Below are 27,694 nucleotides of genomic sequence, written 5' to 3' on the forward strand. Positions count from 1 at the left end.
CCCCGGCTCAGTCCGTGTCCCCGTAACCCACCCCCACCCACGCCCGTAAAGCCACCCTCGTGAGCAGGGCCAGGGCGAGCTGCCTGCGTTTGGCCCCGGAAAGCTGCAGCTGGCTGGGCTGGGGGGGTGGTGGCAGCTGTCACCCCGAAAACCACCAAACCCGGGGTGGGAGCAGGGGGTCAGGAGGCAGTGGGGTGCTGTGGGGGAGATCTGGAGGCACGGGGGTAGAGAGCCGAGGAGACAGAGAGAGGGGTTTGATGCTTTGCTGGGATACAGGAGTTGCCGTTGTGAGGAGCACAGTCCAGAGACCCTGATGGGGTTGGGGGGGGGGGGGGCTGCCCTTCCAACGTCTCTGGAGGGTTGTGACCAGCCAGATTTTGTCTCCATAAACGTAACTGAGGCAGAAAAGCACAATTCTTCCCCAAATTCCAGCACCGGTCTGCCCTGGAGCAGCAGCAAAATCATTCCCAATTTGTCCCAATAAAACCATTTCCAAGCAGCCCGTGGCCAGCAGAGCAAGGCTCCCACTGTGCCCCCTCCCCACTGCCTGAGTTTGCTCTGTCACTCGAGCAAACGCCCAGGAAACCTCCGTCCCCAAATCCTGCTGCTCCCCCACAGGTTGCTGTCACAGATGCTGCTGTTGTCAGTGCACAGCTCTTCCCAATTATCTGTTGTTTTTCCACGGAAAAAAGTGTCCCCTCACAGTGACTGGTGCTGAGCTGTTGGGTGATTGCAGATAAATCCATCTGTGCCTCAGTTTCCCCTCTGAGGGGACAGTGCCTGCAGGCCTGGACCAGCAGGCTCAAGCCTGGTCAAGTCTAAACCCACATTTTTGGCCATTTTCCACTGTTGTCTGGCCATTGCTGCCGCGGAGACCCACGCATGGCTCCGGTCCACGACCCAGGACTCTGTGGGTTCTGCCAGTCCCTGGGGAGCTGGGGCCAGGGGGCACAGGGACAAACCCCTGTCCTGCTGTGGGTGGGGATGGCTCCTTCCCAGCGACGAGGGCCCCCAGCAGCATCTGGGGGCAAGGGGGCCGCCGGGGAGGGCAGCAATGCTGCGGCTGCCTCGTGCCAGGGTCTGCAGCGCCGGCCATCTGCAGCGTCCTCACACCTGTACCCTGGCACCGGCTGGGCTCACTGGCTCCAGACCCCCCTGCCGTGTGTGGCCCAGGCTGGCCCAGCACTGGCAGAGCAGCCAGCCAGAGCTGGGCCACATGGGCTGGGCAGGGGGTGTGGGCAGGAGCGGGGCGAGCAGGGCTCAGCACGAGGGGGATGAGGGTCCCGTGGAGCATCGGGGGGACCTGGTGGCGCTGGAGTGACCCTGGGGTGCAGGGCAGGGCTGGGGCAGTGGTGCTGAGCTGCTCTCTCCCCTCTGGAGGTGCTGCAGCTGCAACGCTGCCTGCGGTGCTGCAGGGACCAGCCAGCCGGGAGGGGAAGGGGCCAGAGCACGGCCCCCAGCTCTGAGCTTTGCTCTTCCCTTCAAGCCCCCAGCGCAAGCTCTGAAGCAAAAACAAGCCTGCGGCACCTCTGGAGGGGTCCTAACTTCCTTCCCCACCTCCCCATCGCTGCTGGCCCCAGGGTGGGCTCTGCTGGGAGCTGCAGCAGCTCTGTGAAGGGCGATCCTGGGTGCGGGGCTGGCTGTGCCCACTCTCAGTCCTCCCTCCACCCCTGATCAATACCGCTCAGCATTAACATAAAATCGATGCCCCTCCCCTGCCCAGCCTGTGGTCACCCCGCAGCAAAATCCTTTCAGCCCCTCACCACTCCTGCGGGCACCAGGGCTGGGAGAGGGGGAGAACGGAAGGATGGGGACCAGGACGGACCCCCCCCTTCAGCCTCTTCACACAGGCACCTGCAGTCTCGGGCCCCACTCCCTATCCCCAGGAGCTTTCACAGTAATGACAGCAAAATGGGGGACGCACTCTGCTGACATGAGTGGTGCACAGGGATTACCGTGGCACAGCCACGTGGAAAAGCACGTGGGAAATCCACACGGCTCTTGACCCACTCCTGCCACTGGCACTGCTGGGGACAAGGGGCCTTGGCTGGGGACGTGGAAGGGTGGCATCCTTTCAAGTTGGGAGCTGGACAGAGAACAGTGGGATCAGCCCCTCTGAAGGCATGAGCAGGCAGGAATGGGCAGGAAAGGGAAAGAACAGGGCAGGAATGGGCAGGAACAGGGATGGAGCTGGGGCTGGCATAGCTGGAGCTCAGCACACCAGGGCCCATCCAGAAGCACCTCTCAGTCCATTGCTCCCTGGATGGGTTTGGGGTCCCCATGGCCCCCCAGGCCAGCCCTGGTCTATGAAACCTCCAGCTGTGGTTAAATAGAGACTTTAATTACTGGGGATGAATCACAAATGGACCCTGCCCAGCACCAGTGGGCACAGACTGGGGACTCCGACCCTGCTTTGTCCCAGTGTTGTGCCTGGGCTTGGACTGGGGTGCTCCCCTTGTCTGAAGGGCTTTTTGTCCCCCACCCAGTGGTGGAGGAGGACAGCATACATCCCCGTGGCCGTGGGGACAAGGGACACATTGCATGGGTGAGATGTGTGTGCCCCGCCCAGAGGGAGAGTGTGTTTGGGGCGCTGGGTGGGTGCCAGAGCCTGTGTGTGCCAAATCTCAGGGGATGACAGTGACAGTGCCGTGGCGTGCTGCCTCAGGGTCCAGCCCCAGGCGTGGATGGCCAGAGCCCACGGCCACAATCAGGCAGGCACCAGGGCTGTGCCTGGGGCTGCCTGGTGCCAACCACCTCCTCTCCACGGCTGTCCCTGCCACACAATCTGCTCTGTCCCCCAGCCCTGGGCAGCCTGCCACCCTGCCTGGTTGAGGGCCTGGCCCTTCCCTGGGGATTTTTCCCTGGAATGGGGAAGCAGGGGCACACCCAGCCCTGCTCCACTCCACCTCCATGCGCCCGGGGGATCGAATGCCCTTGTAGGAGGTGGGGTGAAGCAGGAGCTCTGAAGATGCCTGGGGGTACCGAGGGATGGTGGCATGTTCCCAATACTCCGTGTATGTCCCCAAACACCTTGGCCTAAGCCCCTGGTATGTCCTCAAACCCACTGGCATTGGCACCTGCCCCCCTCCCCCTATGCCCAGCATTTTCCCCATAGCCTGAGCCCCCCTGACTGGGGTGGGGGCCAGTCCCTCCTTCCCATCAGTGCAGAGGAATTCATTACCGGCACAGCTGGGCCCTGCTGGGGAGGCCAAGCTACAAGGAAAATTAACCTCTTCGTCCCCAACCTGCCAGCACAGGGCCCCTCCCTGTCACAGCTGGCTGGAAGGGACAGTCCCCTCTTGGGGAGTGCTGGGGGGCTGCAGGGTGCTCTGCATGGAGGCAGCTTTGCAAACCCAAATGCTTCCCAACCCAGAGTTTTCAGGCTTTCATTCGCAAGGGAAGTTGGTGTGTCCCCTTCCCACATGGCCTTGGGGGCAGGGGGGATTTTCTCTGCTCACCCCCTTGGAAGAGGCCCCCCAAACCTGTGCCCTGGGACTGGGGGGGGGTGAGGGGGCATCACTCAGTCCTGGTTTGGCTGAACTTGGAAGCCCCCCACCCCCTTCCGGGATGGGTGTTCCCACCCCAAATCCTCAGTGTTGCCCCCCAGTTCTAACCACCCCCCCAGTGCTTATGCCCATCTGGGGCAGCTCGTCTCTCTTGGGGCGGGGCAGGGGCAGAAGGACCCGGGCTGCCCCCCGTTTGTTAGAAAGGTTTTATTTCTCTGTATTTACAATTTCATTAAAAAAAATAAACAACAAATCCCTCCCCTGCCCTTCCCTCCCCCCCCCATGGCACTGTCCACCCACAGCCCTGCCCTAGGGGTGCAGGGGCGTTACTGGCCATGGGGCACAGGACTGGGACCCCACTCAAGAACGGCAGTGCCTGGAGGGGCAGCAGGCAGGGTGGCACCCTACATTCACATTGGCACATGCTCCCCCCAGTGCCCCCTTAATTCCTGCTGCAGAGGGCTGAGCCAAGCTGCAGCTACAACCTCCCCAAGTGCTGTGGGGCTGAGCCCACCCCGTACCCTCGTCCTGCCCCCCCAGGGCAGGAAGGAACAGCCCCTGGGGCAGAGCTGCCCCCAGCCTGCCTGGCCCCCCCAGGACTCCTTGTGTCCCCCCGTCAGTACGCCCTGTCCCCCCAGTGCAATCTGAGGTGGGTGTATGGCTTTCAGGACGTGGCTCTACTATAAAGCAGAGGAGATAAGGCCGTGGACAAAGGGGTCCCCCAAATACTGGGATCCCTTGGTGGGGTCGATGGCTGCTTGGGGGAGGCATATAAAATCTTATAAATTAAAGGAGCTAAAAGGGAGGGAGGGTTGAGATGACCTCCCACTGGTCAGTGCCAGGACTTTGGGGGGCTGAACCCTACCCAGTTGTGCTCCCAGAAGAGATTGGGGCTGGAATGGGGAGCTCCCCCAAGCCCTCTGCTACTCTGTGGGTCTGGGGGTGTCTGGGGGGTTCACGGGGGTTCCCCACAGTCCCCCCTGCAGCCAAAGCCCTTCTCAGGTTCAAAGCTGGGTGTGAAGGCAATAAAGGGAGTGGGGGAAGGGGGGAATGGGGTGCACAGTTTTGTCTTCTCTCTGAGTCCAGTATCCTTGTGCAAAGCCCTGTGTCTGCCCTGGGCACCCTGAGCATTCTGGGGGGGGGGGTGGGGGCAGAGACAAAGGAAGCAATCACCTCTCAAAAATAAAAAGAGATTCACCCCAAAGTCACCCCAGAGCTTCCTGGGAGTGCCAGCACTGGGTCACTGGTTGTCCCCGGGCTGGTACTGGGGCTCGGTGGCAGTGAAATAGTCCTCGAGGAAGGACTGGAGGTACTCGAAGGTGGGGCGTTCCTCAGGGTCCCTCTTCCAGCACTGCACCATCACCTCATGCAGGGATGGAGGGCAGCTCCCCGGGCACTGCATGCGGTACCCCCGCTCCACCTGCTCCAGCACCTCTCGGTTGTTCATCCCTGCGTGACAAGGACTCTCCTGCTCAGTGACAGCACCCCCATGGGACAAGCCAGTGTGGAAACTGAGGCACACAGTGGCATTGGCCTGTGGTTTGGGTAGGTGCCCAGTTTAGCACTGGTCCCTCTGATGGGGGAACTGAGGCACAGGACAAGCCTTGCTGAGAAGGGTCAGCCCCTGTCTGTGCCCTGCCCAGCCCACCTCAGGGGTGCGCCTGCCCCAGTGGGCCATACCTGGATAGGGCACACGGCCTTTGGTCACCAGCTCAGTCAGGAGGATGCCAAAGGACCAGACATCCGACTTGATGGTGAACCTCCCAAAAAGTGCAGCCTCCGGAGCCGTCCACTTGATGGGGAACTTGGCACCTGGAAAGGGACACAGGTGAGCCATGGCTGGGGCTGCACCTACACCTAGAGTACCCTGCACCTGGTGCACCCACACCTGGGGACAGCCCACATCTGGGACATCCCACACCGGAGGCACTGTCACCTGAATCGCCCCGTACTCAGGGTGTCCTGCACCTGGGGTACCCTGAACGGGGGGCACCCTGCATCAGGGGCATCCACCACCCATGACACCCTCTGCCTGGGGCAGCTCATACATGAGACACCCAGCACCCAAGGCACCCTGCACTGGGGATACGCTGCACCTGGGGTACCCATCAGTCAAAACACCCACGCCCTGGGGCACCTGTCTCCTGGGGGTACCCATTCCCTGGGGCACCTATCCTCTGGGACACCCACACCCTGGAGTGATCCAAGGTATCCATCACCTAAAATACCCATGAATTTGGGGTGCCCGTCACTAGGATACCCATGCCCTGGCGCGCCATCATTTGGGGCATGCACCACCCAGGTCACTCAACCCCAGGGATGAGTGATGACCATCTCCAGCCTAAGGGACACAAGAGAGGGATGCAGAGCTGGCGTTCCCACCCTGCCGCGCTGTGTACTCATCATCCTCGATGAGGCGAGCGAGGCCGAAGTCAGCGATCTTGCACACGAGGTTGTCTCCCACCAGGATGTTGGCAGCGCGGAGATCCCGGTGGATGTAGTTCATCCGCTCAATGTACGCCATGCCCGCCGCAATCTGAGGTGGACGGAGCAGTGAAGACCCCTCAGTACACCCCGGAGTGCACCCCCTCCCTGTACCAGGCCACCAGTACCTGGGCAGCCATGTCCACCAGCTGGGGCAGCTTCAGGTAGCGACCATCCCCATCCTTCAGGAAATCCAACAAGCTGCCTGCAGGCAGAAGGAGTCGAGTTGCCATCAAAGACCTCCAAAACCCAGGGGTGCCCTCCTCTGCGAGCGCTCCTGCCCTGGCACCATGCCCACGCAGTGCCCCCCGCTCACCCTGGCTCATGAACTCGGTGACGATGTAGATGGGCTCCTCCGACACCACGGCGTAGAGCTGCACCAGCTTGTCGTGCCGCAGCCGCTTCATGATCTGAGCCTCCTCCAGGAAGGCCTCAGGGGACATGGTCCCTGGCTTCAGTGTCTTCACTGCCACCTTGGTGGTGCCATTCCATGTCCCTGGGTTGGGGACACAGAGTCACCATGAGCCCAGGGGACAGCCAGCCCAGGATAGAGGGGTGTGTGGATGGAGAAGTGTGTGGGTGCATGCTTGCATGCTTGTGTGATGGATGGATGGATGGATGGATGGATGGATGGGCGGGCAAGGAATCAGGGCAGGGCAAGGAAGGGATCCCTTGGTGGGGATTGTGATCCCACTGCATCCCGCCCAGGACAAGGAGCTCCCCTCACTCCACTACCAACCTCATCCCATTCCCAAACCCTTCATGGATTCTCTGCCAAGTTTCAACCTCCCCCACACAAGCAGGTACCACCTGGCACCCTGTGATGCTCCCTGCCAGGACAGAACAAAACTTCTCCTGCCCCCTCTGCTCCCCACCCCTGGCCGGCTGGGCCAGCCTTACCCATCCACACGTCTCCGAAACATCCCATGCCAAGTTTCCTGTTGAGGGTGACGGATTCCCGTGCTATCTCCCAGGCGTCCTTAGCTAATCCCAGGGTCTGGGGCTTCACAGCAGGGCACGGGTGGGTGAGCAGATGGCACAACCCGTCATTGTACTCTGCGGGGGATGGGGGGCAGGCAGGGAAGAGGAGGGAGGGGATGTGATGGGATGAAGGCAGCATGCATGAGTAGAGGAAGCAGGGGATGCTGGAGGAAGAGGATGACGAAGGTGGGACCCCCTGGCCTGGTCCTGTGATCCCATCTACAGTGGGGGTCTGCTTGCCCATGCAGAAGTGACATGGGGCATCTTGGGAGACCCATTGTGAACCCAGAGCAGGACGTGGGATAATTCCTCATGCCAGCAAATCAGTGTTGCTCAGCCTGTCCTGGCAGGCATGAGCTTTCCCAGTGGGCTGCCAGGCCTGGGGGTACCCCCATGTCCCCCTGCCTCTTGCCCTGGCTTGCCCACCAGGCCCTACCCATCCAGACTTCCCCGAACTGCCCATTTCCCAGCTTCTTGAGGAGCTGGAGGGACTCGCGGGGGATCTCCCACACGTCTTTGGTTTTGACTGAGAGGTCGGCCAGTTTGGGGGTTCCCTTGTGGCACGGCACAGCCAGGCGGCAGCACAGCCCAGCCGCCCGCTCTGCAGCACGGGAGCAGGGGGACAGGGGTCAATGTGGGCACGGACCCTCAGCAGCCCTTTGCTCCCCTCCCACCACCCCAGGCATCACCAAGGCTCCCATATCACCCCGTCACCCCCAACATACAAATGCACCCCCCTCCACCTGCCCCAGGGACAACTCTGCACCCCCTCGGCTGGGCTGGACCCCCAGTCCCCCCAGCACATCCAGGGAGTGGGTCATGCCCACCCACCGGAGACAACGGGAACTCCCTGCACCCTGGACATGGAAAAGGGGCGACTCTCAGGGAGTGCCCTAATGCCACCACAGAACAGCCCCCTCCTTCCCCAGTTCAACCCTGTCAGCCCAGTCTCTTACCAAAGGGTCTTCTGAGCATTCCCTACCCCTCCTATTGCCCCCCTTGTGCCCCTCACCCCACCCTACCTATATAGTGCTGGACCAGCTGCTGGACGGTGTTGAACTGGGCCCGGGTGGTGATGTAGTACCCCCCGCTATCCAGTTTCCGAATCTTATAGTGCTTCACGTGGTCTCCCTTGGCCTCATCCCAGTCCCGGATGGAGAGGGAGTAGGCACCTACGTGGGGATGTTGGTCAGGGAGGGATGTGGGGCACAACCCCTGGTGTCCCCACCCCTGTCCCTGTACCTTTCGTTGTCTCACTCTCCCGAATGAGGAAGGTGCCTCTAGAGTTGCCGTGGCACAGGAGCTGCCGCTCTGCATCTTTGCGCCCAATCTTCCCAAAGTACCACCTGCCACGGTGATGGGCTCAGAGCCAGGAAGGCACAGGAGGGGACCACGGAACCCCCATGCCATCATTGCGGCACTGCTGGGGCTCACAAGGACACCTGGGCCTGAGGCAGGTGGGGTTGGGGTTTGTCTCCATCCCTTTTCCCCTGCTACTCACTCTTCTGCCTGGATGGAGTCCACAGGGGCCACGTAGTTGCTGGGGATGTAGCCCGTGGCTCCTGAGCTCAGTGACCTGGCCTCCCACCAGTCCCCCTCCCTGGGCAGGGAAAGACAGAACGTGGAGGAGGAGGAACAGGCAGGCCCGCCCACCGTGAGACCCTCCTCACCCTGCAGGCAGCACCGCCGGACCCTGCTCTGCCCCACCCATCTCTGCTGAGACCACTCAACTCATGACACGTGGCCCTGGTACTGAGTGAGGGAGCCCAGACAGAGATGGGTCCCCAGCCTGGGTCCTGCAGGGGCTATCCAAGGCACCTCCCCGGGGTGGTATGTGGGTGCTGAGGGTGGCAGGAGGTCCGGGGGGGGGGGCTCACGTGTTGTTGATGATGTGGAATTTCTCCCCTTTCTGGAATGTCAGGTCATCCTCCGTCCTGGCCTCATAGTCGTACAGGGCGATGAAGAGTGTCACCCCCCCACCTGTGGCACATGGTGACCCCAGAGTCAGGCCGGGGGTGCGGCTGGACACCCCTCCCCATCATCCAGCCTCCCTTCTGACCTGTGATGGCCCTGCTCCGCGTTGGCAGCACGTTGGAGGTGAAGCCCCCCGGCTCGGCAAAGGACGGGGCAACGGGCACTACTGGCCCCTGGAAGTTGTTGAAGTCGGGGATGTGGGTGAAGACGGCCCCTGGCTGCGTGGGGTCGGGGTCGTACTGGGAGGCAGGGGGCTGGAGGGAGCCCCCCTCGCCCCCTGCCTGCCCTTTGCCAGCCCCCCTCTCTTTGCAGGGCACACAGCCCATCCTGGCCACCGCCTGTGGGACAAGAGGGTCCATGAGCCCTGTGCCCCCCTGGCAGGGGGCACACATGGGCACCGGAGCACACATGGGGAGAGGCACTGGGGTGCACCCCGCAGCTCAGCACACTGCACAACAGGGGACACTGGGGTCCACACGGGCACTGCCAGTGTCACTGCTGCAAGGAGGGCTGTGCTGCCCAGGGGACCCCACGGCACCCCTGGCACCCATGGGGGCTCCACTCACTGCGACGGCTCTTCAGATCACTTCAGCTGCTCCATGTCACTCCAGGGAGGAGAAGAGTCGCCTGTGGACACCAGGGAGGGCGTCAAGTGGGGGGCTGTCGGAACCCAAGGTGTCCCTCAGACACTCTTGGATGTTCCGGGTCCAGGTCATAAGCCTCTGAGACCCTGGCAGGCAGCCAGAAACCCCTGTGGTTTTGAATTTGACCCATGGAACAATTTACTGACTTTGCAGGAAGAACAAGAAATCACAAAAGTTTAGATATTATAATAGAAGTAATCACAAAGTAAAAGGTAGGATTTTTGAGTGCTGTACAGGGGGGTTTTAGGCCTTGTACAGAGGGGTCTGAGTTTTGTACATGGGGGTCAGAAGTTCTAAGATGGAGGGATCTGGGCGTGCCCTGTCCTCCTTCTTTCTCCTTCCTAACCCCCATGTTCTTGGTGATGTTGTCACTCACAGATTGGTTTAGAGTAGAAAGTCACTGTTCAATATAGGTGATAGGCATTGGGGAAAAACTATAAACATTTAATACATAATGTGCGACATAAAAGATGGCACCAGCCCTTGGGCAGAGGAGACGGAGAGAGACACAGAGGGAGAAGGAGTCAGAGAGAATGCCAGGGAGTCTGTGTGCCTTGAGATATCATGCAATGAACTGCCTTGAGACCAGATGACTGAAGACTACTGAGTCTTTCTTTGAAGGCATGGGTTGGAGGAGAGACTTTACCACCACCCGGGGTCACCCCAATCTGGGGGTGACTCCGACAGGGAGCAACACCCTTACATGGGTTGAAACACCCTTGCTATGGGCTGTAACAACCCTCTGTGGGATAAAACACCCCTGTATAGGCTGTAACACCTCTGCATGGACCGAAGCACCCCTTACAGGGCTGATATGCCCTGCACATGCTGAAACACTTCTGCTGAGGGCTAAAACACCCCTGAATAGATCGAAACATCCCATAACAGGATGCAACAACCCTGCCATGGGCTACAACACCTCTACACGGGCTGCCACACCAAGGATGTGGACTGCAACACCACTTGCATCGGCTGTAACACCCCTGCATGAGTTACAACACCCCTGCACAGACTGAAGCACCCGTGCACAGGCTGTGATACCCCTGCATGAGCCATAACACCCCTGCATGGGCTACAACATCCCTTCACAGGCTGCAGCCCCCCAGCATGAGCTAAATTGATCTGCATGATCTGCAACACCCCCACAAAGCTGCAACATTCCTCTGAGGGCTGCAACACCCCGGTGTGGGCTGAAACCACATCCTCAAGTGGGTTTTTCTCTCAGTGTATCCTCACCACACTGCTCACGTCCTTTCAGGGCATCTCACGCCTTTCAGGGCGTCCCCAAGGCTGAAGGGGAGCCAGACCCGGTGGGAAGGAGCCCCCAAAGCATCCCCATCCCCACACCTCTGCTTGGTAGGGAGTGGGTGTTCTGGGGAGGAAGGTCCCTGCTCACATCGCTGTGGTCAGGACAGGCTCTTCCGGCCACATGTGGTGAGAAGGTGTCACAGAGGAGGAGGAGGAGGAAATCAGACCTCTCCTGTCATGGCTATATGGAGACGTCCTTCCCCAGCCCTGTTATTGACCTGGCTGCTGGGCAACCACCCACACCAGTCTGCCCAGTTTGCACCGGGCAGAGCACTCCAGTCTGCAACATGCCTCTGTCTCCAGCTGAGAGCAGAGGGAAGGAGCAGGAAGGTGTCCTGTCCTCTGCACTCCAGTGAGCAGGAGGAGACAAAGGTTTTCAGGCAGATTTTCCCAATCATGGTTATTGATTCCCTTGATGTTGGAACCCAGGACACAGGGAATGTTTCTCTCTAAAACTTAGCTTTGTTTGCAGCAGTCTGTTTCTTCTCTCTCAGTAAGGGTGGAAAGAGCCCAGCTCTCCCCTTCCATCTCTGCTTTCCACACTGGTGGTGTGGCAAGGCCACAACCATTGCTGACAGGGCAGCATTGCCAAATCTGAGGAAACCCGGCTGGTTGGGGATTTTATTCCTGATGATAATTAGTGGCTGTTTAAACTGATGAACAATCTTGGCTCTCACAAACCCTGTCCCTCCCGGGTGGCAATCACCCCTCACCACATTAAGAAACTTCCCACTTTGCTGAATTTCAGTGGTGACCAAGCAGTGGAGCTGCCACAGGTGCCAGCAGGGATGGGGATGGCAAGGAGCATCTTCCAGGCAAGAGGAACCTCCCTGTACCACAGCATCAAGGGTTTAGGTGATGTGCAGCAGCATTGCACCCAGGCTTCCCCTTCCCTGTGCACCCAAGAGCCCCCTGAGCTCCTCCCAGGGTGCAGAGCCATTCCCTCACACCGTCCGTGGGAAGGGGCCGCGGCTGGTGCCGCGTCCGATGGTTGTGCAGTGGTGTCTGGCTCCAGCTTTCCCAAAAGGAGCTACTTGGAGCCGGGGAGCAGATGGCAACTGAGCCCTTCCTGCCCTTGCTCCCCCGGCACCAGTCCCGGACGAGCTGCCAGGTCCCGCCCCGTGCTGAGACCTGGCCAATTCATCACCCCTGTCCTGCCGGGCACGGCTGGGCACGGAGCAGCCACAGCCCCGACTGCCCATCCATCTGTTCCCCAGGCCCCTGGGACACGGGGCAGCTCAGCCCCATCCCCAGCTGCTAGACAGGGCACAATATCCCTTGCACACCCAATTGTCACCCCACATGTCACCTACAGTGCTGAGGTACCCCTGGGGTCACCTCCATCTCCTGCATCCACTCCCCTCATGGGAACAACAGCAGTGGAGGAATCAGGCTCTTGGGGGATGCAGCCACATGGAGCCATGTGGGGGCGCTGGGAATGCCACACCCGTGTTGTGGGGACAAGCCATGGTGGCATTTGCCAGGCTGAGGGGGCCACGATGCCCTGGGCAGGAGGTGGCTGCCAGAGGAACTCACACAGCAGCTACGCAGTGGGAAGAGGAAGCAGCGGGAGCACGGTGTGGGGTGGGGGGGAGGAAGAGGATGGTGCTGTGGCCATCAAGGGGCCACAGGACTGGCAGGACCTCACACCCTGGGGATGGTGACAGCTGGGAGGGTCAGGCAGGGATGGCAGCAGGGCTGCAGCCCCCTGGGTATCCTGGATCCCTCCATGTCTTGTCCCACACTGTCATCCTGCATTGCCCCGTGGTGACCCGGCTCCTGCTCCTTGGGAGGAGGAACCAAGAGGGCTGCACAGCCCAGCCTGGTGCCACCGAGGTTCCTCTGTCACCCTGTGGCTCTGGAGACCCTGGTCCCAGCAGGAAAACTTAGGCACGAGGCACTGCAGTGCAGAAGGGGAGGATGGCTCATTAGGACACAGGACCTGGGGCTGTGTCACCATCTCAAGTCCAGGACACCACAGACCTGGGGAGGGGACAAGAGGCCACAACTGCCTGCCCCATCTGCTCCTTGTTCCAGCTCTGTGGCAGGTGGTGGCATGTCTCTGCCCCTTCCCCACTGCCCCCAGCCCCAAGGCCACCTCGATGATACCTGGAGATGGAGCCCTGCTCCAGCTCCAGTCCTCCCAGTTCACCCAGTGCCTGGTGAGTCCCCTGTGGCTCCCAGTGGGAGTAGGTTCCTCCAGAACAAGGGGTGCAAGGAGGGATGACACCCCATCCCCTGCATGCCCACAAGCAGGGCTATTCCCTGGGATGAAAAATGAAGGACTTGCCAACCCCCAAAATTGATCTCTGCAAGCCCATCTGTCAGCCACCAGACCCATGACAGAGGGGTGCCCTTGCCCCCCTCCCTGGCACAAGATGCTCAGTAGAGAGGGAGCCCCCCTTCCCCAGGCTTCCAGTCCCATCGCTGGCTGGGAAAGCAGGATTTCCGCTGGAAGAAGAGCAATTCCCGGATCCAAGAGGCTGCAGGGGCGGAGGGAGGGAGCCAGCCAGGGCTCCAAATACAATGTCCCGGGAGGAGTGGGGTGGGGAGGGAATTGTGCAGGGCAGGAAGCAGCGAGTTCCTGTCCCTCCTTGGGACACACCAAGGATCAGGGACGAAGCAAAGCTGCAGGGACCGGGGGGGAACATCCGCTCTGGCCAGGGCCTGAGGCCCCTGCAGTTCCCGCAGCCTCAGCCACGGAGAACTCAGCCTGCAACATCGGCCCGGAGCGCTGCCTGGGCTCGGAGCCCCTGGGCACCTGCAGGGCTGGAGGGCGCAGGTGTGTATGTGTCCCCCAGGGTCCCCCAGCCGTGTGCTGTCCCCTCCCCAGCCTGCAGGTCCCGCACGGTGAGGGCACCATGGCTCTGCAGGCTCCCCGACGTGGTGTCACCAGCAGTTAGTGCCGGGATGGTGAGCTGTAGCTGGTGGGTGCCCCCAGATCGTCACACACACACCGCAGCCCCCCGTTACCTGCTACCCCCCAGGATGGCGAGGACGGGGGTCTCCTCCCAGCCTCCCGCATTTCCCAGGGAAGCAGTGAGGGCACAGTGAGAGCAGGCGACCCCACCAGTGTCACGGGACTCTCTGTCCCCACAGCTCAGTGGCTGTCTCAGCCGGGATCCAGAGCCACCCCACACATGGAGGGGGCATCTCTCAGCAGAGCATGGCAAGAGGATTAAGAGATTCCCCCCCCCCGCTGTTACAGGGGTGAGCCCCCCACCACCCTGCACCACACAGCGCACACGTACCTCCTGCCGTCAGCCCTCCTGCTCCGGCTGGCATGGACCCCCCGCTCGCACGGAGCTCCCGACGAGACCACCGGCTGGGCAGCCACGGCAGACCCCGCTTCGGCCAGCGCTGGGGGTGCCGGGGCGGCAGCCGTGGGAGAGCGGGAGCGCCCGGCCGTGAGCTTCCCCTGTCTCCTCGGCGGCTCTGGCAGCCGAGCAAGAGCTTCCCCTCCCCTCGCCCCCCCTTCCTCCCCGCGCTCGCAGCAATGGTTCATTGTACCAGCCATCCCAGCCGCTTGCTGATCACCCTCCGGATCACCCTCCGGGTCACCCTCCGGGTCACCTCGGCACGCTGCGGGGACCACAGCTTGCCCGTGGAGGTGGTACAGCAGGGAACAGGCATCAGGGGGTCTCTGGTGCCCAGCAGCACCAGGAGACACTGGCGTGGATTGCCGGGCTCTGCCTGCTGGGATTTACGGGGGAGTGTGTGGGTCCAGCCCGTGCCACGGCGGGGGCTGCCTGCGCCCGTCCCCAGAGCCTGGCAGCGCCTCCCTGAGACCCCCGAAGGAGCTCCCTAGGCAGGGGACAACAAAGGGACATCAAATTGCGCACAGAGCGCTGTGGCCCTGCAAGGGACAGGAACAAGGGGCCCGTCTGGTGGCAGGACACACACAGCAGCCACCCGTCCTGCTGGCACAGGCTCTCAGGGGCAGGGCAGATCCGTGGAGGGGCAGTGAACAGCCCACCATGCTTGGGGAATAGCAGGTAGCTCTGGGTTATGTTCCAAGGGTGTCTCACACGTCCCCCCAAGATGAGGTGAAGCTTTTATGTGGGTCAAGCCAGTCCTGTGTCCATGGATTGCCCACTAGACATCAAACCCCTTATTCACCCCCTGTTCGGATAAAATTGCTGGTGGGATGACCCCAAGATTTGGCATCGGTCACACTAACCCACAAACTTCAGTGAGCTCTGGGATTGGGGTAAACCACCCAGACTCCTGTCTAAGTGCCCCTGCACCCCGCCTGAGCCCCCCACATCCTGTGTGATCCCCCTGCACCCTCTCAGAGCCTCCCCAGCACTGTCTCAGCCCCCCGCATCCTCCCCGAGCCCTCCTGGAGCTGGCTCTGTCCCGGCTCTGCCACACTGTCCTCCCACACAGCTGGGCTGGAGCGGGATCTTTCCCATCTCTCCAGAGCCTTCCTTCTGCTCCTGGCCCTGCAGTTAGCCCTCCCGAGTTAATCCTCTTTCCTCTGCGGCAGTGGGTGCGACTTCAACGTTTCCTCCAATGTTCTCACGGGAGTGCCAGGGCTGGTGCAGGCTGGGGACCTGATCCCCAGTGCTGCCACCCTTAACTTGGCACCTCCCGACACATCCTGAGAGGGAAGGAAGCCTGGCTGACCCCAGCCTGGGGGGTGCACCCACCCGAATGCTGCTTGAGGCATTTTGGGGCTCATCCCGCACCTCCCGTCCCCCGCAGAGCCCGGCGTTGCTCCATCTCCCTCGGCGGGGGACCTGCCGAGACACGCTCTCCCCGCCGAGCGCCCAGGGGTGCCCGGCCCCCGGCAGGCACCACATGATGCCGGTTGCTTCCCTCCTCCGGGGAGGGCCCTGACTTCTGCATTGGCTCCGCTGGTTTCGCCGCCGCTGGCTCCAGCTTAAAGCTGCGAAGCCGGTGCCGGGCGAGCCGGGGCGGCCAGGATGGGTGCTCTCCGCTGGCTCGTGGCCTCTGCACTCTGCATCGCCGTCCGGGGTGAGTCTGTCCCCCACCCTGGCACTGTCACCGCTGGGGACACCCCGGGCATGGGAGGGAGATGGGGGGCAGCCCGGCAGATCTCCTCCCGCTGCACTGCAGGGCAGGTTTGAGTCTGGGGAAGTGGCTTTATTGCTTGTCGGGCCCCAAAATTTGCAGTTCCTCCAAGACACAGCTGAGATGGGTGGCAAAGAGGGCGGGGGGGGTGTGTCTCGAGGGTTTGGTGGGGCTGGGGGCGTGAAAATAAAACTAAATTGAGGCTTTAACCCAAGGGGTTTAATTCAACCAGGCAGGACAGCCAAGTGTGAGGGGATAGGGGTGGCAGGGCGACCGTGTCCCCATGGGACCCCCTTTCTGGGTCTTGATAAAGCCGAGCAGGCCTGGGAGGTGGCTGCACCCGTTGCTGCCTGTGGGTGCCCCGAGATGGCATGTGATGGGTACCCATGGCACAGCCTGGGGTGCAGCTGGGGGTCTGCTCATTCCCGCCTCCCCCAGGGCTGGTAGGCAGGGCAGCTGCCGGCTGTCTTAGGGTAGGGCAGGCGCTGTCTGGGTCTGGGCAGGTGCTGCCGGTCGCTCCTGGCGAGGAGGAAGATGCTGAGGGAGGGAAGGGCTCGTTCCCAGCAGTTGTGTTGGCGTGGGGTTGCACAAGCTGGGAGCCCGGAGGGAGGCTGGGGAGGTCACTGGAAGATGCCAGGCAGAACCAGTAAAGTCCCTGGCACCCCTCAGCCATGCCCTGTGTGTTGGGGACAGCTTGGCTGGGTCCCACCCTGGAAATGTTCAAGGCCAGGGCCACCAGTGCTGGGGGTGACACTGGGGCACCACTCCAATATCACCCAGGAACTGGGGTTCCCTGGGGGTGCAACAGTGCAGGGCTTGCTGCAGTCACGGCAGGTTGCGGCATGGTGCTGACCTTGGGAAGGTGTCAGTGCCTCAGTGTCCCTTGGATGTGCCTTTGGATGAGTTCAGGAAGCTCTTTTGGCCAAGAAGGGAAGCCCCAGGCTGCCGGGAAGGGGAGCACTGGCTTGGCAGCCTCCCATCCCCATCTCAGCTGGGGGGGACACACAGAAGCCCCCCTGACCCTGCCCCTCTCTGCCTTTCAGGACAGGACTATGGGCCCGCCCGTCCACCCCCTCAGTTCGGCTCCATCTACCATGTCCGAGGTAACGGGACCCCGCAGCGCCCTGTGGTGAGGGGAGCAGCCTGGGTCGGGCCAGTTTGTCCCAGTGCCAAACTGGGGCAGGTTCCCACAGCTGAGTGCCCCTTCCTAACCCATCACTCATGGGGCACTGTCTTGGTCAGCTGTGGGTCTGCAGACTCTGGGGGGCTCAGGGAGGGATGTTGGGGTGCAGAGGCTTTGGGGCTGACCTGTGTCCTGTGCCGGGGTCTCGCAGGGCTCATTAAGCTGCCCTATGCGGAGATTGAGGAGCCCTTTGAAGCCTGGTACAACCTGACAGGGAACAAGAGCCGGATCCAGTATTACGGAGGTAAGAGGTGGGCACCCAGCTGCGCCCACCCTGCACCAGCAGGGCTCCTGTGCCTCAGTTTCCCTTTCCCTGGCACAGGGCAGGTGATAACTTACCAACTGGCAGCGGTGAAGCCCTATGGGATGAGGTACAAGATCACACCAGAGACGACTGAGAAGGAGGTGAACACCAGGAAGTGCTTCCAGCTGCCTGGCTCCAAGGAGGACGTGGTCACGGCTCAGAGCGTCTTCCCCAGCATGAGGGGCTTTAAGGTGGGAAACCTCAGAGCCCAGACCTGACCTGCCTCCCAAGGCATCTCCAGGCTGTGGGAGGGGGTGCTGGGAGATGCTCCTCTCTGTCCAAGGGCTGCAGGGTGCTGGGACCGGCCAGGACATGTCCCCACACCCCAGGGTGCAGGGAGGGCCACTTCCCCACCCGGATTGGGGCTGGACTCCTTGCTCCTTTCCCAACTCCAGCAGCCGTGTTGGGACGTGTCACATCCCACACAAACGCTGACATTTCGGCATGGTTTGGGCAAGCCTCTGCATGGCAGTTCAGCTCCTGGTGGCCCCAGCCTGCGTCAGGGCTGGGCACAGCACGTGAGCAGTGGGGACAGCAGGTTGTCACTGAGCTGGACACACACCTGCATGGCAAGAGCTTGGAAACACACAGCAAACCTGAAATCTTTTCAGGTTTTTGGAGAAATGGTGCAGCCAGACCCCCTGCTATGGGTGCACAGATTGCTGTGCACAGTGGAGTGTCCCCAGGGCACCGCTGAGCCAGACAGGGGGGGTCTGCCCTGTGTTGCACCCTTTATCCTTGCCCAATTTCCATCCCGCACATGGCTGCGTGCCAACAGCTGTGGAGCCACTGGATCCAGCCGGAGAGCCCGGGTGTGTGCACTGGGCTGTGCAAAGGGGTGGGCAGCAGGTGGCCTGGGGGAGGTTGGGGTCCCCTCCCTGAGGCCATGTCCCCCCCAGTTCCTGCGGGAGGAGTACTTCGAAGGCCGCTACTGTGCCGTGTGGCAGAACGTCACCCACTGGGCGCAGAAGAAGAATATCTACACCCTGTGGGTGACCAACTCCAGCTGTGGGGTGGCCCCCGTGCACTATGAGATGCAGGGGTACAACAGCCTGCTGGGCTCCCACTATGACAAGTACGAAATCGCCTACACTGACTTCGACAACAGCTACCCCCCCTCCATCTTCGACCTCCCCGTCAATGGTGAGCCAGGGAGGGCCCCCCCATCCTGCCCATGGGGCTCGGGCTGACAGTGTCCTCTCTTTGGTCCCCAGAGACCAAGTGTGGGGTGCTGCCGGGGAATGTGGCGGAGCACCGTGTGCTGGCAAACCCCATGGAGGACCTGGTGGGACAGCACCGGCCATGGGCACACCGGGTTTTCCATGACTACCGCCGGCAGATGGGGCGGCGCTACAGCTCCGTGCGGGAGCTGGAGCACAGGCAGAGCATCTTCGTGCACAACATGAGGTACGGGCAGGTGGGGGGATGACGGCCTTCTGGGGGTGCTGCTCACGCCGAGGAGGCGCTGGCAGTGCCAGCTGGAGCTGTCTCCACCACGGTGGCAGGTTTGTGCACTCGCGGAACCGCGCTGCGCTCTCCTACACGCTGTCCCTAAACCACCTGGCCGACCGCATGCCGCAGGAGCTGGCAGCCCTGCGGGGCCGCCGCCGCAGTGGGACCCCCAACAACGGGCTGCCCTTCCCCACTGAGCTCTACACCGGCATCATCCTGCCCGAGAGCCTTGACTGGCGCATGTACGGTATGTGCAGGGTCGGGGGACGCCAGGGTGCTTTGGGAGGAAGTGCTCCTCACCCAGGCCTGCGCTGAGTCCCACAGAGCTCCCCTGCTCCCCATCACCACAGCCTGTGGGATATGCTGTCCCTTGGGGGCACATCTGTGAGGCTGGTGAGACACTGGCACAAGCTGTATGGAGAACCTGGGTCTGTCCAAGGCCAGGATGGATGGGGCTTGGAGCAACCTGCTCTAGTGGAAGGTGTCCCTGCTTATGGGTGGAATGAGATGGTATTTGAGGTCCCTTCCAACTGAAACCATTCTGTGTTTCTATAATTAAAGGCAGCTGGGACAGCACTTGGCCCTCAATTCAGTCTGGTGTCCCAGGGACAGATGTGACATCTGAAGCAACATCTGGCTTCACCCATGTCCCCATCAGCTGGAAGTGACACCCCCAGAGCTTGTCCCTAGCCAAGGGTGGGGGTCCCAGGTTTGCTAAGTGCATTTTCCCCCTTCTCAGTTAGCACCAAGATCTAGCTGTGCTGCCTCTGGACCTCAACTCCTGCCTCAGTTTCCCTTCCACCTTCCTCCATCCCTCAGTGTCAACCCAGTTTCTCATCCCCTGCCCCATTGTCCCCAGGTGCTGTCACCCCCGTGAAGGATCAGGCTGTCTGTGGGTCGTGCTGGAGCTTTGCTACAACGGGAGCCATGGAAGGTGCCCTCTTCCTCAAGGTGGGAGCAGGGCTGTGCCCCACACTGTGGATGGGGTGCCTACAGGGTGCCTGTCCCCATCCCTGAACTGTGTCCCCCCCGCAGACCGGCATGCTGACCCCCCTGTCCCAACAAGTGCTCATTGACTGCTCCTGGGGCTTTGGGAACTACGCCTGTGACGGGGGTGAGGAGTGGCGAGCGTACGAGTGGATCAAAAAGCATGGGGGCATTGCCAGCACCGAGTCCTACGGTACCTACAAGGGGCAGGTGAGCAGGCCCTTGTCCCTGGTGGCCTCCCCAACATCTTGGGGCTTTAAAGCCATGGTGGGACCCACCTGGACGTGTCAGAGGCACTAACAGTCTCTTGAGATGAGGATGCCACCTCATCCACAAGGCACCAGGCTTCTGTGGTTCACAGTACTGTCAAAGCCAAGCCCCAGGGCTCATCCAGGCTGTTTTGTCACCGTGTTCCTCAGTTTCTCTTCTTGCAAAACAGGGACAAGGTGCCTTCACCTGTGCGTGGTGCCATGAGTCACTCCATACCCCGGGGTACCCAGGGACGGAGCAAAGCTGCCTGGGGTTGGAGATGTGGCAGCAAGATGCAGGCAACAGCCCTCCAGGGCTTTGGGTGCAGAGCCAGCTCCCCGCGTTGTGTCCTTGAGCAACTGGGAAAACATCCCCACCACCCTGGGCTTGGGAGGACAGTGGGGTCAGAGCCAGGATGCTCTCACAGCCCAAATTCCAGATCACTGCCTGCATCTGCAGGGTCAGGCAGTGGGGCAGGGTCCCAGCGAGGGATCCTGGGGGTCCTGATGACAGTGTGTGTCCCCTGGGTGTGTAGAATGGCCTGTGCCACTACAACCAGTCTGAGATGCTGGCCAAGATCACGGGTTACGTCAACATCACCTCAGGCAACATCACAGCGGTCAAAGCTGCCATCTACAAGCACGGCCCCGTGGCCGTCAGCATCGACGCCTCGCACAAGACCTTCTCCTTCTACTCCAACGGCATCTACTACGAGCCCAAGTGCGGTGAGACAAGCAGCACACGGGGCATGGGAGGTCCTGGGTGTCCAAGGAGATGCCAGAGCACCTAGGTCCCATCTTTTTGGTCAAGGGAGGGTGGAGGGGATGAGCCCTGAAGTCCTCTGCAGCACTGAGGGTAGCCCTGGGAGCAGGGATGCTGCCCGGACTGGGATGTCCTCTGGACAGGGATTACTGGACAGGTATCTTCTCCAGGCAGGGATGGTCTCCAGAAAGGAATGGTCCCTGGAAAGGGATACTCTCTGGGCAAGGATGCTCACCAGACAGATAGTCTCCAGACAGGGGTACTCTTCAAGTGAGCCCTCTGCCATGTCATTCCCTGCAGACAACACACCGGGATCACTGGACCATGCGGTGCTGGCTGTGGGCTATGGAATCCTGCAGGGAGAGACCTACTGGCTCATCAAGAACTCCTGGTCCACATACTGGGGCAATGACGGCTACATCCTTATGGCCATGAAGGACAACAACTGTGGTGTGGCCACTGAGGCCACCTACCCCATCCTGGCCTGAGCCACCCTGGCTCTGCAGGGAGAGCCCTGGGCAGCATTCTCAGCACTCAGCCCCACATCAGGCCCTTCAGTGGAACCATCAGGAAGCCAGGGACACAATGGGACAGCCCCGTTCAATGCTGGACACAGGGCGGGACGGGGACACAGCACTGGGCGTGCCAATAAAGACACTGGAAAAATACTGCATGGCTTCTGCAGGAGGGATTCAATTGCTGCCCACACAGCTGTGCCCCCTGTGCCCCAGGGACACATCCTGTACGGATCCCTGTCCCCAGCCTGGTTTTCTTGGTCCTGTGGGACCCTAGGGGCCTCCTGGGGAGGGAACAATCCCACCTGGCAGAGCCAGCTGGCTCTCACAGCCAGTCCCAGACACCCGGGGCGAGGGGAGTGGCTCTTCCAGCTCTGAGGTGGAGCACAAAGAACCCCTGGGATTTCTGCTGAGATGAGAAATTCCTGGTGTGGGGTGTTGGGGAGGGGGTAGGCCTCCACCCTGTGCCCCCCTGCCAGAGTGCCTATTGTGGCTAGGGGTGGGGATTTTGTCACCGGGGTGTGTGCCAATGCCCCCAGCCAGGCACCTTCACTCCCTGGGGCTGCTCCCCTTTTACACCGTGGCTGTGGCTCAGCTGGCTGCTCTTCTTTTGGGCTCAAGCCATTCTGGAGAGCAGGATCAGTGCACAAGGATACTAAAACAGGGTGGGAAGTTCTCCCTACCCTGATCCTGGTAGTCTCCCATCTTTTTATGTGGGATGCACAGGGGGTTTTGGGGTGCTCCTGAGCTGGTCACACCCCAGAGCTATCATGCTCCTTCCATCTTGCTCCAGAGCTTCACCCCAAAACCTCACAGCCATGGAGAAGCCTCACCACGAGCTGAGGGTCTGGTGCTGTTCTTGGGGTGTCCAGGCCACAGGTCAGCACAGTTCTGAAGGTTCATTGTGGGGGTTCTGGTGCCATTCTGGTAATGTCCACCCTGGGGATGGAGCTGGGTTGGCAGCTACAGTGGGCAGCCCAGGGCTCCCAGTGAGAGCTGCTGGCACTGCCAGGCTCTGCTTCCCAATTCAAGAGCCCAGTCAGCAGCAGGCAGCTGGGAAGGGAAACCTAGAAGAAGGGAAATGTCATTCCTGACTTGTAGCTGCAGCTGCACAGGCTCTACCTTCCCCCAAAATGGGGTTTTGATAGTTAAGAAGTGACATCCCCCACGGCTACACCCCAATTTTGTACAGCAAACCACTGGCAGCACCTAGGGAGCTGCACTTCCCTCCAGGTGACACAACTGCTCTCATCAGTGGTGGCAGGTCATCATATTCCCTTGTTTTCTTTCACTTGTTCACCTGCTTATTTGACAATTTGCTGATTGTTGAAGGGGTCTTAAATCATTCCCAGCAGGGAGGCTGGCTGGAATTCATATCTGGGAGAGGAATGATCACTGCACAGGAATAATGTGATTTATTCCATGGGAGTCCAGGTCTCCAGATCTTTGATTCTCTTGACTGCAGTCAATAAAACACGCTTTGACTTTCAGGGAACCGTGCCTTTCAGGCTCCCTTTGGATCGGTGATGTCCTGAATTTGCTGCTGAACACAGAGGTGGCTTCAAGAGCTGGAAGTTTTGTATCCCCTGGATGCATTTACTGAAATTCTGGATTCACAGCATTAGGCATATCACAGTCCTGAGCGTGGGTAGCTCAGATGGCTGGGAACTTAAAAAACTATCTATTTATTAGATTTGGAAAAGGAAACAATAAGGAAGGATATACCTGAAGGAGGGTTTGCTGTTTGCAGAGCCAGATGTAGGTTCTGGCTCCCAGCCCAGCTGAGCTGTGACCTCCAGACTTCCCTGGACACCCAAACCTCAGAGTGGCTCCAAGTTTTGCAAAGCACAGTAAAGCACAGGCACTCTGAACCCTGCTATTTATTGGAAGCAAAGCTGGCCTGAAACTCTGCATTTAGAGTTTCCTTTGGGAGAGGCATCTTGCAGGAAACTCCCCAAATCTGATACATTGGTGGTAGAATATTAGTTGAGGTTGGTGTTTAATGGAGTGAGCACTGTTCAGAGTTCAGGGAGCACTGTTCACTGTTCAGGGAGCTGAGAGGATTTGGGACCCACCTTCCATATCCCACCGCAAGAACCCCATCTCCTCCTTAGTCTGTGGGGTGGTTTGGGAAATCTCCTGAGGTCAGGACTGGTGGTAGCCCTCAGTGGTTGGTTTCCAATCCTGCCCCCGTCCTCTATTAGGTGTTTGTCATGGTCTCCACTCCTTCAAGGCCTCCTCCTTGTTCAGCTGCTCCTTTTTGGCATCTGCCAACTTAGACTGGGCATAGGTGACATCTGCCTGCACACTGAGCCCTTTCGAGACTGTCCAAGCCAGTGGTGGCTCATGCTGGAGGTGGAAGCCTGCCTGGCCACCTCCAGGGCTTTCCTGAGCCTGCAAGCAAGTTGTTAGTCCTGCCTTATGCTCTCCTGAAGCTTCTTTAGAAATTGATCCATGAAGATGCTCATCAAATGCCAGTATCACCACCCAGGTGAGTGACTTCACCTCAACAATATCCTGGTTCATGACGAGATGGAGATGATGACAGTCCTCATGACCCATGTTAAAGGTGAGGACACTGTGCTCCCCATCAGGGTCGTGCAGGCTGTGGAACAGGGCTGTGACATCTCATTCTTCACTGAAAGGGTGGTCAGATGTTGGAAGGGGCTGTCCAGGGAGGTGGTGGAGTTCCCACCCCTGGAGGAGTCCAAGGAATGACAGGACATGGCACTGGTCTGTGTGACAAGCCAAAGGGTGCACATGATGATCTCAGAGGTCTTTTTCAGCCTCAGTGACTCTGAGATGCTGTGACTGGAGCCCCTGAGTGCAGCGATGCCAGCAATTACCCCGGGTTTGGGAGCTGCTGAGATAAGCTGACGCAGGGATGATCCTTTCTCCTCCAGCCCTGCATCAACTCAACCCTGGGATGGCAACCTCGGGGTGATCTTAGCTCCATGCTGGGCTCCAACCCACCCACCCAAGGCCAGGCAGGACATGGGGAGTGAGGCAAGACAGAGGTCACCACCACAAACAGCTCCTGGGAGGAACTTTGTTTCCAGTGAAACAGCTCCTCTGTGAGTGAGAGCATCCAGATCTGTGGGACCAATCTGTCCACACATCCAGAAACTCAGGGTGGGCTGAGTTTGCCAAGCTAAATTATTCTCCGAGGAAGGGCGGCTGGGATTTCATCTGGGTTTGGTTTTTCGCCCTGCCCTCGGCTGTCCTGGATACAGCATTTCCCTCCGGAGGCAGCTGTGCTCCGGCACAGACCTCTGTGCAGCAATGCCAGGTGGCCAGAAAATGTGCTCCAGCCCAAAATCTGGCTGCCTTTCCCTGCTGGATGAATTATCTGTGAAAACCTCTCACGGCTTGCACAAAACAAGGTAATTATTCAGCAGGCAGGGGATACGCAGAGCCAGAGTATGAAATTATTATCTGTTAGTGATTTACAGAGAACCACAGACGGTGTCAAGGAACAGCAGCTGAATCAAACTTGCTTTGGCAACCTTGTGGCTCCCAAACACTCCAGGCGACCCAGAGGGGCTGATGGAGAGCTCACATAGTACTGCTGTGCTGGGGGAAGGGGCTCCTGGGGTCTCAGTCTCCCCAGGAGAGAGCCAGGTGCTCCATAAAGGGGGAGGATGTGCTTCACATAAAACCCTGAGATCTTAGGATGGCAAAGACCATGATCCAGGGGAGACTTCTGCTGTCTTACACAGTGACCAGAGGTTTTTGGGGCACAAATAGAAGATGTCCCTGCCCACTGCAGGGCATTAGAGAGAGATAATCTTTACAGTTTCTTTCAACCCAAACCATTCCACAGTGAAAGGGTGCATCTGATAGATCTGAACAGCCTTCTAAACTCTGAAGGCTTTAAACTGCTTTGCTGCCAGTGCAGCTCTGCTGGAAAATCACCGAGGCAGTGGCTTTCCAAGCGTTTCTTCTCACACTTCCTTCAGTAGCAGCTTTACAAACTCTCTTCCTCAGCCAAATGCTTCTCCCTTGGCACCCGTGACTGCTCTGGCAGGTTTGTTGTTCACATTCTCAAACCAAACCATTCCTTTTCCTTCAGCCCCAGGTATTTGCCACTCCATATCCCCCACACCCTGATTTTTAGGTTTTAATTGATAGGATAAGGGAGGAATGGATTCAGACTAGAAAAGGGTAGGGTTAAATTTTATGTTAGGAAAAAACTCTTCCCTGTGATGGTGGTAAGGGCCTGACACAGGGTGTCCAGAACAGCTGTGACTGCCTTATCCCTGGAAATGCCCAAGGCCAGGCTGGACCAGGCTTGGAGCAGCCTGGGACAGTGGAAGGTGTCCCTGCCCATGGCAGGGGTTGCACTGGGTGGTCTTTAAGGTCCATTCCAACTCAAACCATTTCAGGATTCCACGATTTACTGTAGCAGAGTGCAGGCGGCATTGCCCTTCCCCAGGTGTGCTGTCAAATCCCAAAATCTGAGCATCCCCAGTTCTCCACCCCCTCATCCTGCAAAACCCTCCCCGGAGCACGGCAGCCCCCGAGCAGCGAGGAGGGGTTTGTTCCCAGCCAGCCGCCGGCGCTGCCAAGCTCTGCCTACTGCTTCCCATCGACGGACATTTCCCAATCACAGACCAGCATCCAGCACAATGCAACTCATGTCATGAAATTAAGTATTTCTCCTACACACAGCACATTTGCCCGGTGATTAAAACGAGTCCCCGAGGTAGCCAAGCACAGCAGAATTCCGGTTCATTATGCACACCCACGCAGCCAAGCTAAAAACCCAGGACTCCCCCAGTCCTTCTTGGGAAAGCCTGAGCAGCTCAGATTTCAGTTTCACCACTTGCACCAGCCGCGACCGGGAATACTCTGTGATCTGGTGTAAGAAAAAAGGTAAGGATAGAAGTTTCTCAAAGATTTCAAGGTATCCCTTAAGGTCTGAGAAAGAGGGAAGGGTGTAGGAGCACAGGAACGTTGAGCAAATGGAGCAGATCACACAACTGTGAGTAGTTACTACCTTTTGCTCCTTCCATCTTGGATTTAGAATGAACTTTTAACATAAAAATGCCTTAAATTCCCCCATTTCTCAAAGCACCTGTTGTGTGTCACGTTGTACAAAATGACAACATCTTGATGAAAAAAAAAACCCAAACAATTATTGCATATGTGCAGTGTATGGTCTGTCCTTGCTGCAGCAGCTTGAGTCCAACCTCATTCCCAAAATGAAACGGGGCCAAATCTTTTCCGTATTCCCACCTGGAGCTGCTCCCAAACTGCGGTGTAAGCACAGGGAGCTGCAGTTTGCCCTGACCCTGCTGCCCATTAAGGCTGATCCAGCCGTGAAATCAGCCATGGCTGTGCCGGGGACTTGTGGATGAGCAGCTGCAGCTGCTGGAGTCGGAGTAAAGAGGAAGCACGTTCACATGAAGGCTTTCCTTTCCCTGCAGACACAACCTCCTGCCTCTTTCTCTCAAGCCTCCAGCCACAATATTCCCACTACCCTTGCCCTGCTGGTGTCTCCAGCCCTTCCCAGAGTGGGTAGCTCTGCTCCTTCTCACCTCCATATCAAGGCGGAGTCGCCTTCTCCTCCTTCTCCCTACATTCCTCTGCTCTCTTCCTTCCTCCCTCCAGGGTTGACCCTCCTTACCCACCTCAACAGAGACCTTCCCTCCCTGCAGCTGCTCATATGCCCAGCCCAGCCCTAACCCAGCCTCCCATCCTCCTCCCCAGCCCTAACCCAGCTCCCCTCCCCTGTCACAGGCCAGCCACGGATCTCCCTTTCACCTTGTTCTGATCCAGCCCTGCTACCACCCCTTCACCCTGCCCTCAGCCCTTTCTTCGTCCCAGCTCAGCTCAGCCTGCCCAGCCCTGCTTAGCTCAGCTCAGCCCCTTCTCCCAGCACTGTCCGGGCTGGGACAGCCCCATCCCAGCCTGGCCTGGCCCAGCCCAACTCAGCCTCCTTTCTCAGCCTTGGCCCACTTCAGCCCAGCCCGTTCCCCCGGCCCGGTCCGGTCCGGCCCGGCCCAATCCGGTCCGGCCCGGCCCAATCCGACCCAGGTTTCCCGGCCCGCTCCCTCCCCGGTTCCCCACCCCCGGCCATGTCCCGCCCCTTTTCCCAGTCCCCGCCCCCTTCTCCACGAGCGATCTCGCGCGACCTCCCTCGCGCGCCGCGTCACGCGGGGCTGAGAGGCTGCGTCACCGCGCCCCTCCCGTGATGTTACCGCTTCCCCGGTGCGCCCCGCCCCGCAGCTGTGAGTGACGGCGCATTCACCAATAAGAAGCGGCCGAGGCGTGATTGATGCAGCGCGCGGCCAATGGGCGGCGGG

At 59.8% G+C, this 27,694-nt stretch overlaps 2 protein-coding genes across 6 annotated transcripts; one reads left to right on the forward strand and one right to left on the reverse strand.

Moving 5' to 3' along the window:
- Window positions 1–3,783: 3,783 nt before the first annotated feature.
- FGR (FGR proto-oncogene, Src family tyrosine kinase) lies at window positions 3,784–14,310 on the reverse strand. 4 transcript variants are annotated; one of them, XM_053964700.1, is made up of 13 exons: window positions 14,149–14,310; window positions 9,512–9,572; window positions 9,031–9,283; window positions 8,849–8,951; window positions 8,473–8,571; window positions 8,214–8,317; window positions 7,994–8,143; window positions 7,408–7,572; window positions 6,307–6,486; window positions 6,119–6,195; window positions 5,889–6,042; window positions 5,187–5,318; window positions 3,784–4,955 (listed from the first exon to the last, which is right to left on the reverse strand). In XM_053964700.1, exons 3-13 carry the CDS (start codon window positions 9,269–9,271, stop codon window positions 4,747–4,749), a joined length of 1,614 nt encoding a protein of 537 aa, XP_053820675.1. In that variant the 5' UTR covers window positions 9,272–9,283; window positions 9,512–9,572; window positions 14,149–14,310; the 3' UTR covers window positions 3,784–4,746. The 4 variants fall into 4 exon arrangements, with proteins under 4 accessions (XP_053820675.1, XP_053820674.1, XP_053820673.1 ...); XM_053964699.1 differs by lacking the exons at window positions 7,408–7,572; window positions 9,512–9,572; window positions 14,149–14,310 and adding an exon at window positions 6,891–7,046 and having other exon boundaries at window positions 9,031–9,479; XM_053964698.1 differs by lacking the exons at window positions 9,512–9,572; window positions 14,149–14,310 and having other exon boundaries at window positions 9,031–9,479.
- A 1,297-nt stretch (window positions 14,311–15,607) lies between these two features.
- On the forward strand, window positions 15,608–21,527 carry LOC128799831 (digestive cysteine proteinase 1-like). Of its 2 annotated transcripts, XM_053964630.1 has the most exons (11): window positions 15,608–15,877; window positions 16,978–17,037; window positions 17,269–17,361; window positions 17,440–17,612; window positions 18,321–18,564; window positions 18,636–18,828; window positions 18,927–19,120; window positions 19,733–19,824; window positions 19,909–20,070; window positions 20,645–20,834; window positions 21,172–21,527. In XM_053964630.1, the coding sequence occupies exons 1-11, from the start codon at window positions 15,826–15,828 to the stop codon at window positions 21,357–21,359; spliced, it is 1,641 nt and encodes a 546-aa protein (XP_053820605.1). In that variant the 5' UTR covers window positions 15,608–15,825; the 3' UTR covers window positions 21,360–21,527. The 2 variants fall into 2 exon arrangements, with proteins under 2 accessions (XP_053820605.1, XP_053820606.1); XM_053964631.1 differs by lacking the exon at window positions 20,645–20,834.
- Window positions 21,528–27,694: the final 6,167 nt, after the last annotated feature.

This window comes from Vidua chalybeata, chromosome 25 (assembly GCF_026979565.1).
Source record: "Vidua chalybeata isolate OUT-0048 chromosome 25, bVidCha1 merged haplotype, whole genome shotgun sequence".
Taxonomy (NCBI): Eukaryota; Metazoa; Chordata; class Aves; order Passeriformes; family Viduidae; genus Vidua; species Vidua chalybeata.

What these genes read in the sequence shown, in the direction of transcription:
- LOC128799831 (XM_053964630.1), top strand. Translation starts at nt 15,826, where the DNA reads ATGGGTGCTCTCCGCTGGCTCGTGGCCTCTGCACTCTGCATCGCCGTC. An exon ending in CTCCATCTACCATGTCCGAG is followed by an intron (nt 17,038 to 17,268) that starts GTAACGGGACCC and finishes GGGGTCTCGCAG; the next exon opens with GGCTCATTAAGCTGCCCTAT. An exon ending in CTACTACGAGCCCAAGTGCG is followed by an intron (nt 20,835 to 21,171) that starts GTGAGACAAGCA and finishes CATTCCCTGCAG; the next exon opens with ACAACACACCGGGATCACTG.
- FGR (XM_053964698.1), bottom strand. Translation starts at nt 9,355, where the DNA reads ATGTGTGCTCCGGTGCCCATGTGTGCCCCCTGCCAGGGGGGCACAGGG. An exon ending in TTCCACATCATCAACAACAC is followed by an intron (nt 8,572 to 8,848) that starts GTGAGCCCCCCC and finishes TTCCCTGCCCAG; the next exon opens with GGAGGGGGACTGGTGGGAGG. An exon ending in GGAGAGTGAGACAACGAAAG is followed by an intron (nt 8,144 to 8,213) that starts GTACAGGGACAG and finishes ATCCCCACGTAG; the next exon opens with GTGCCTACTCCCTCTCCATC.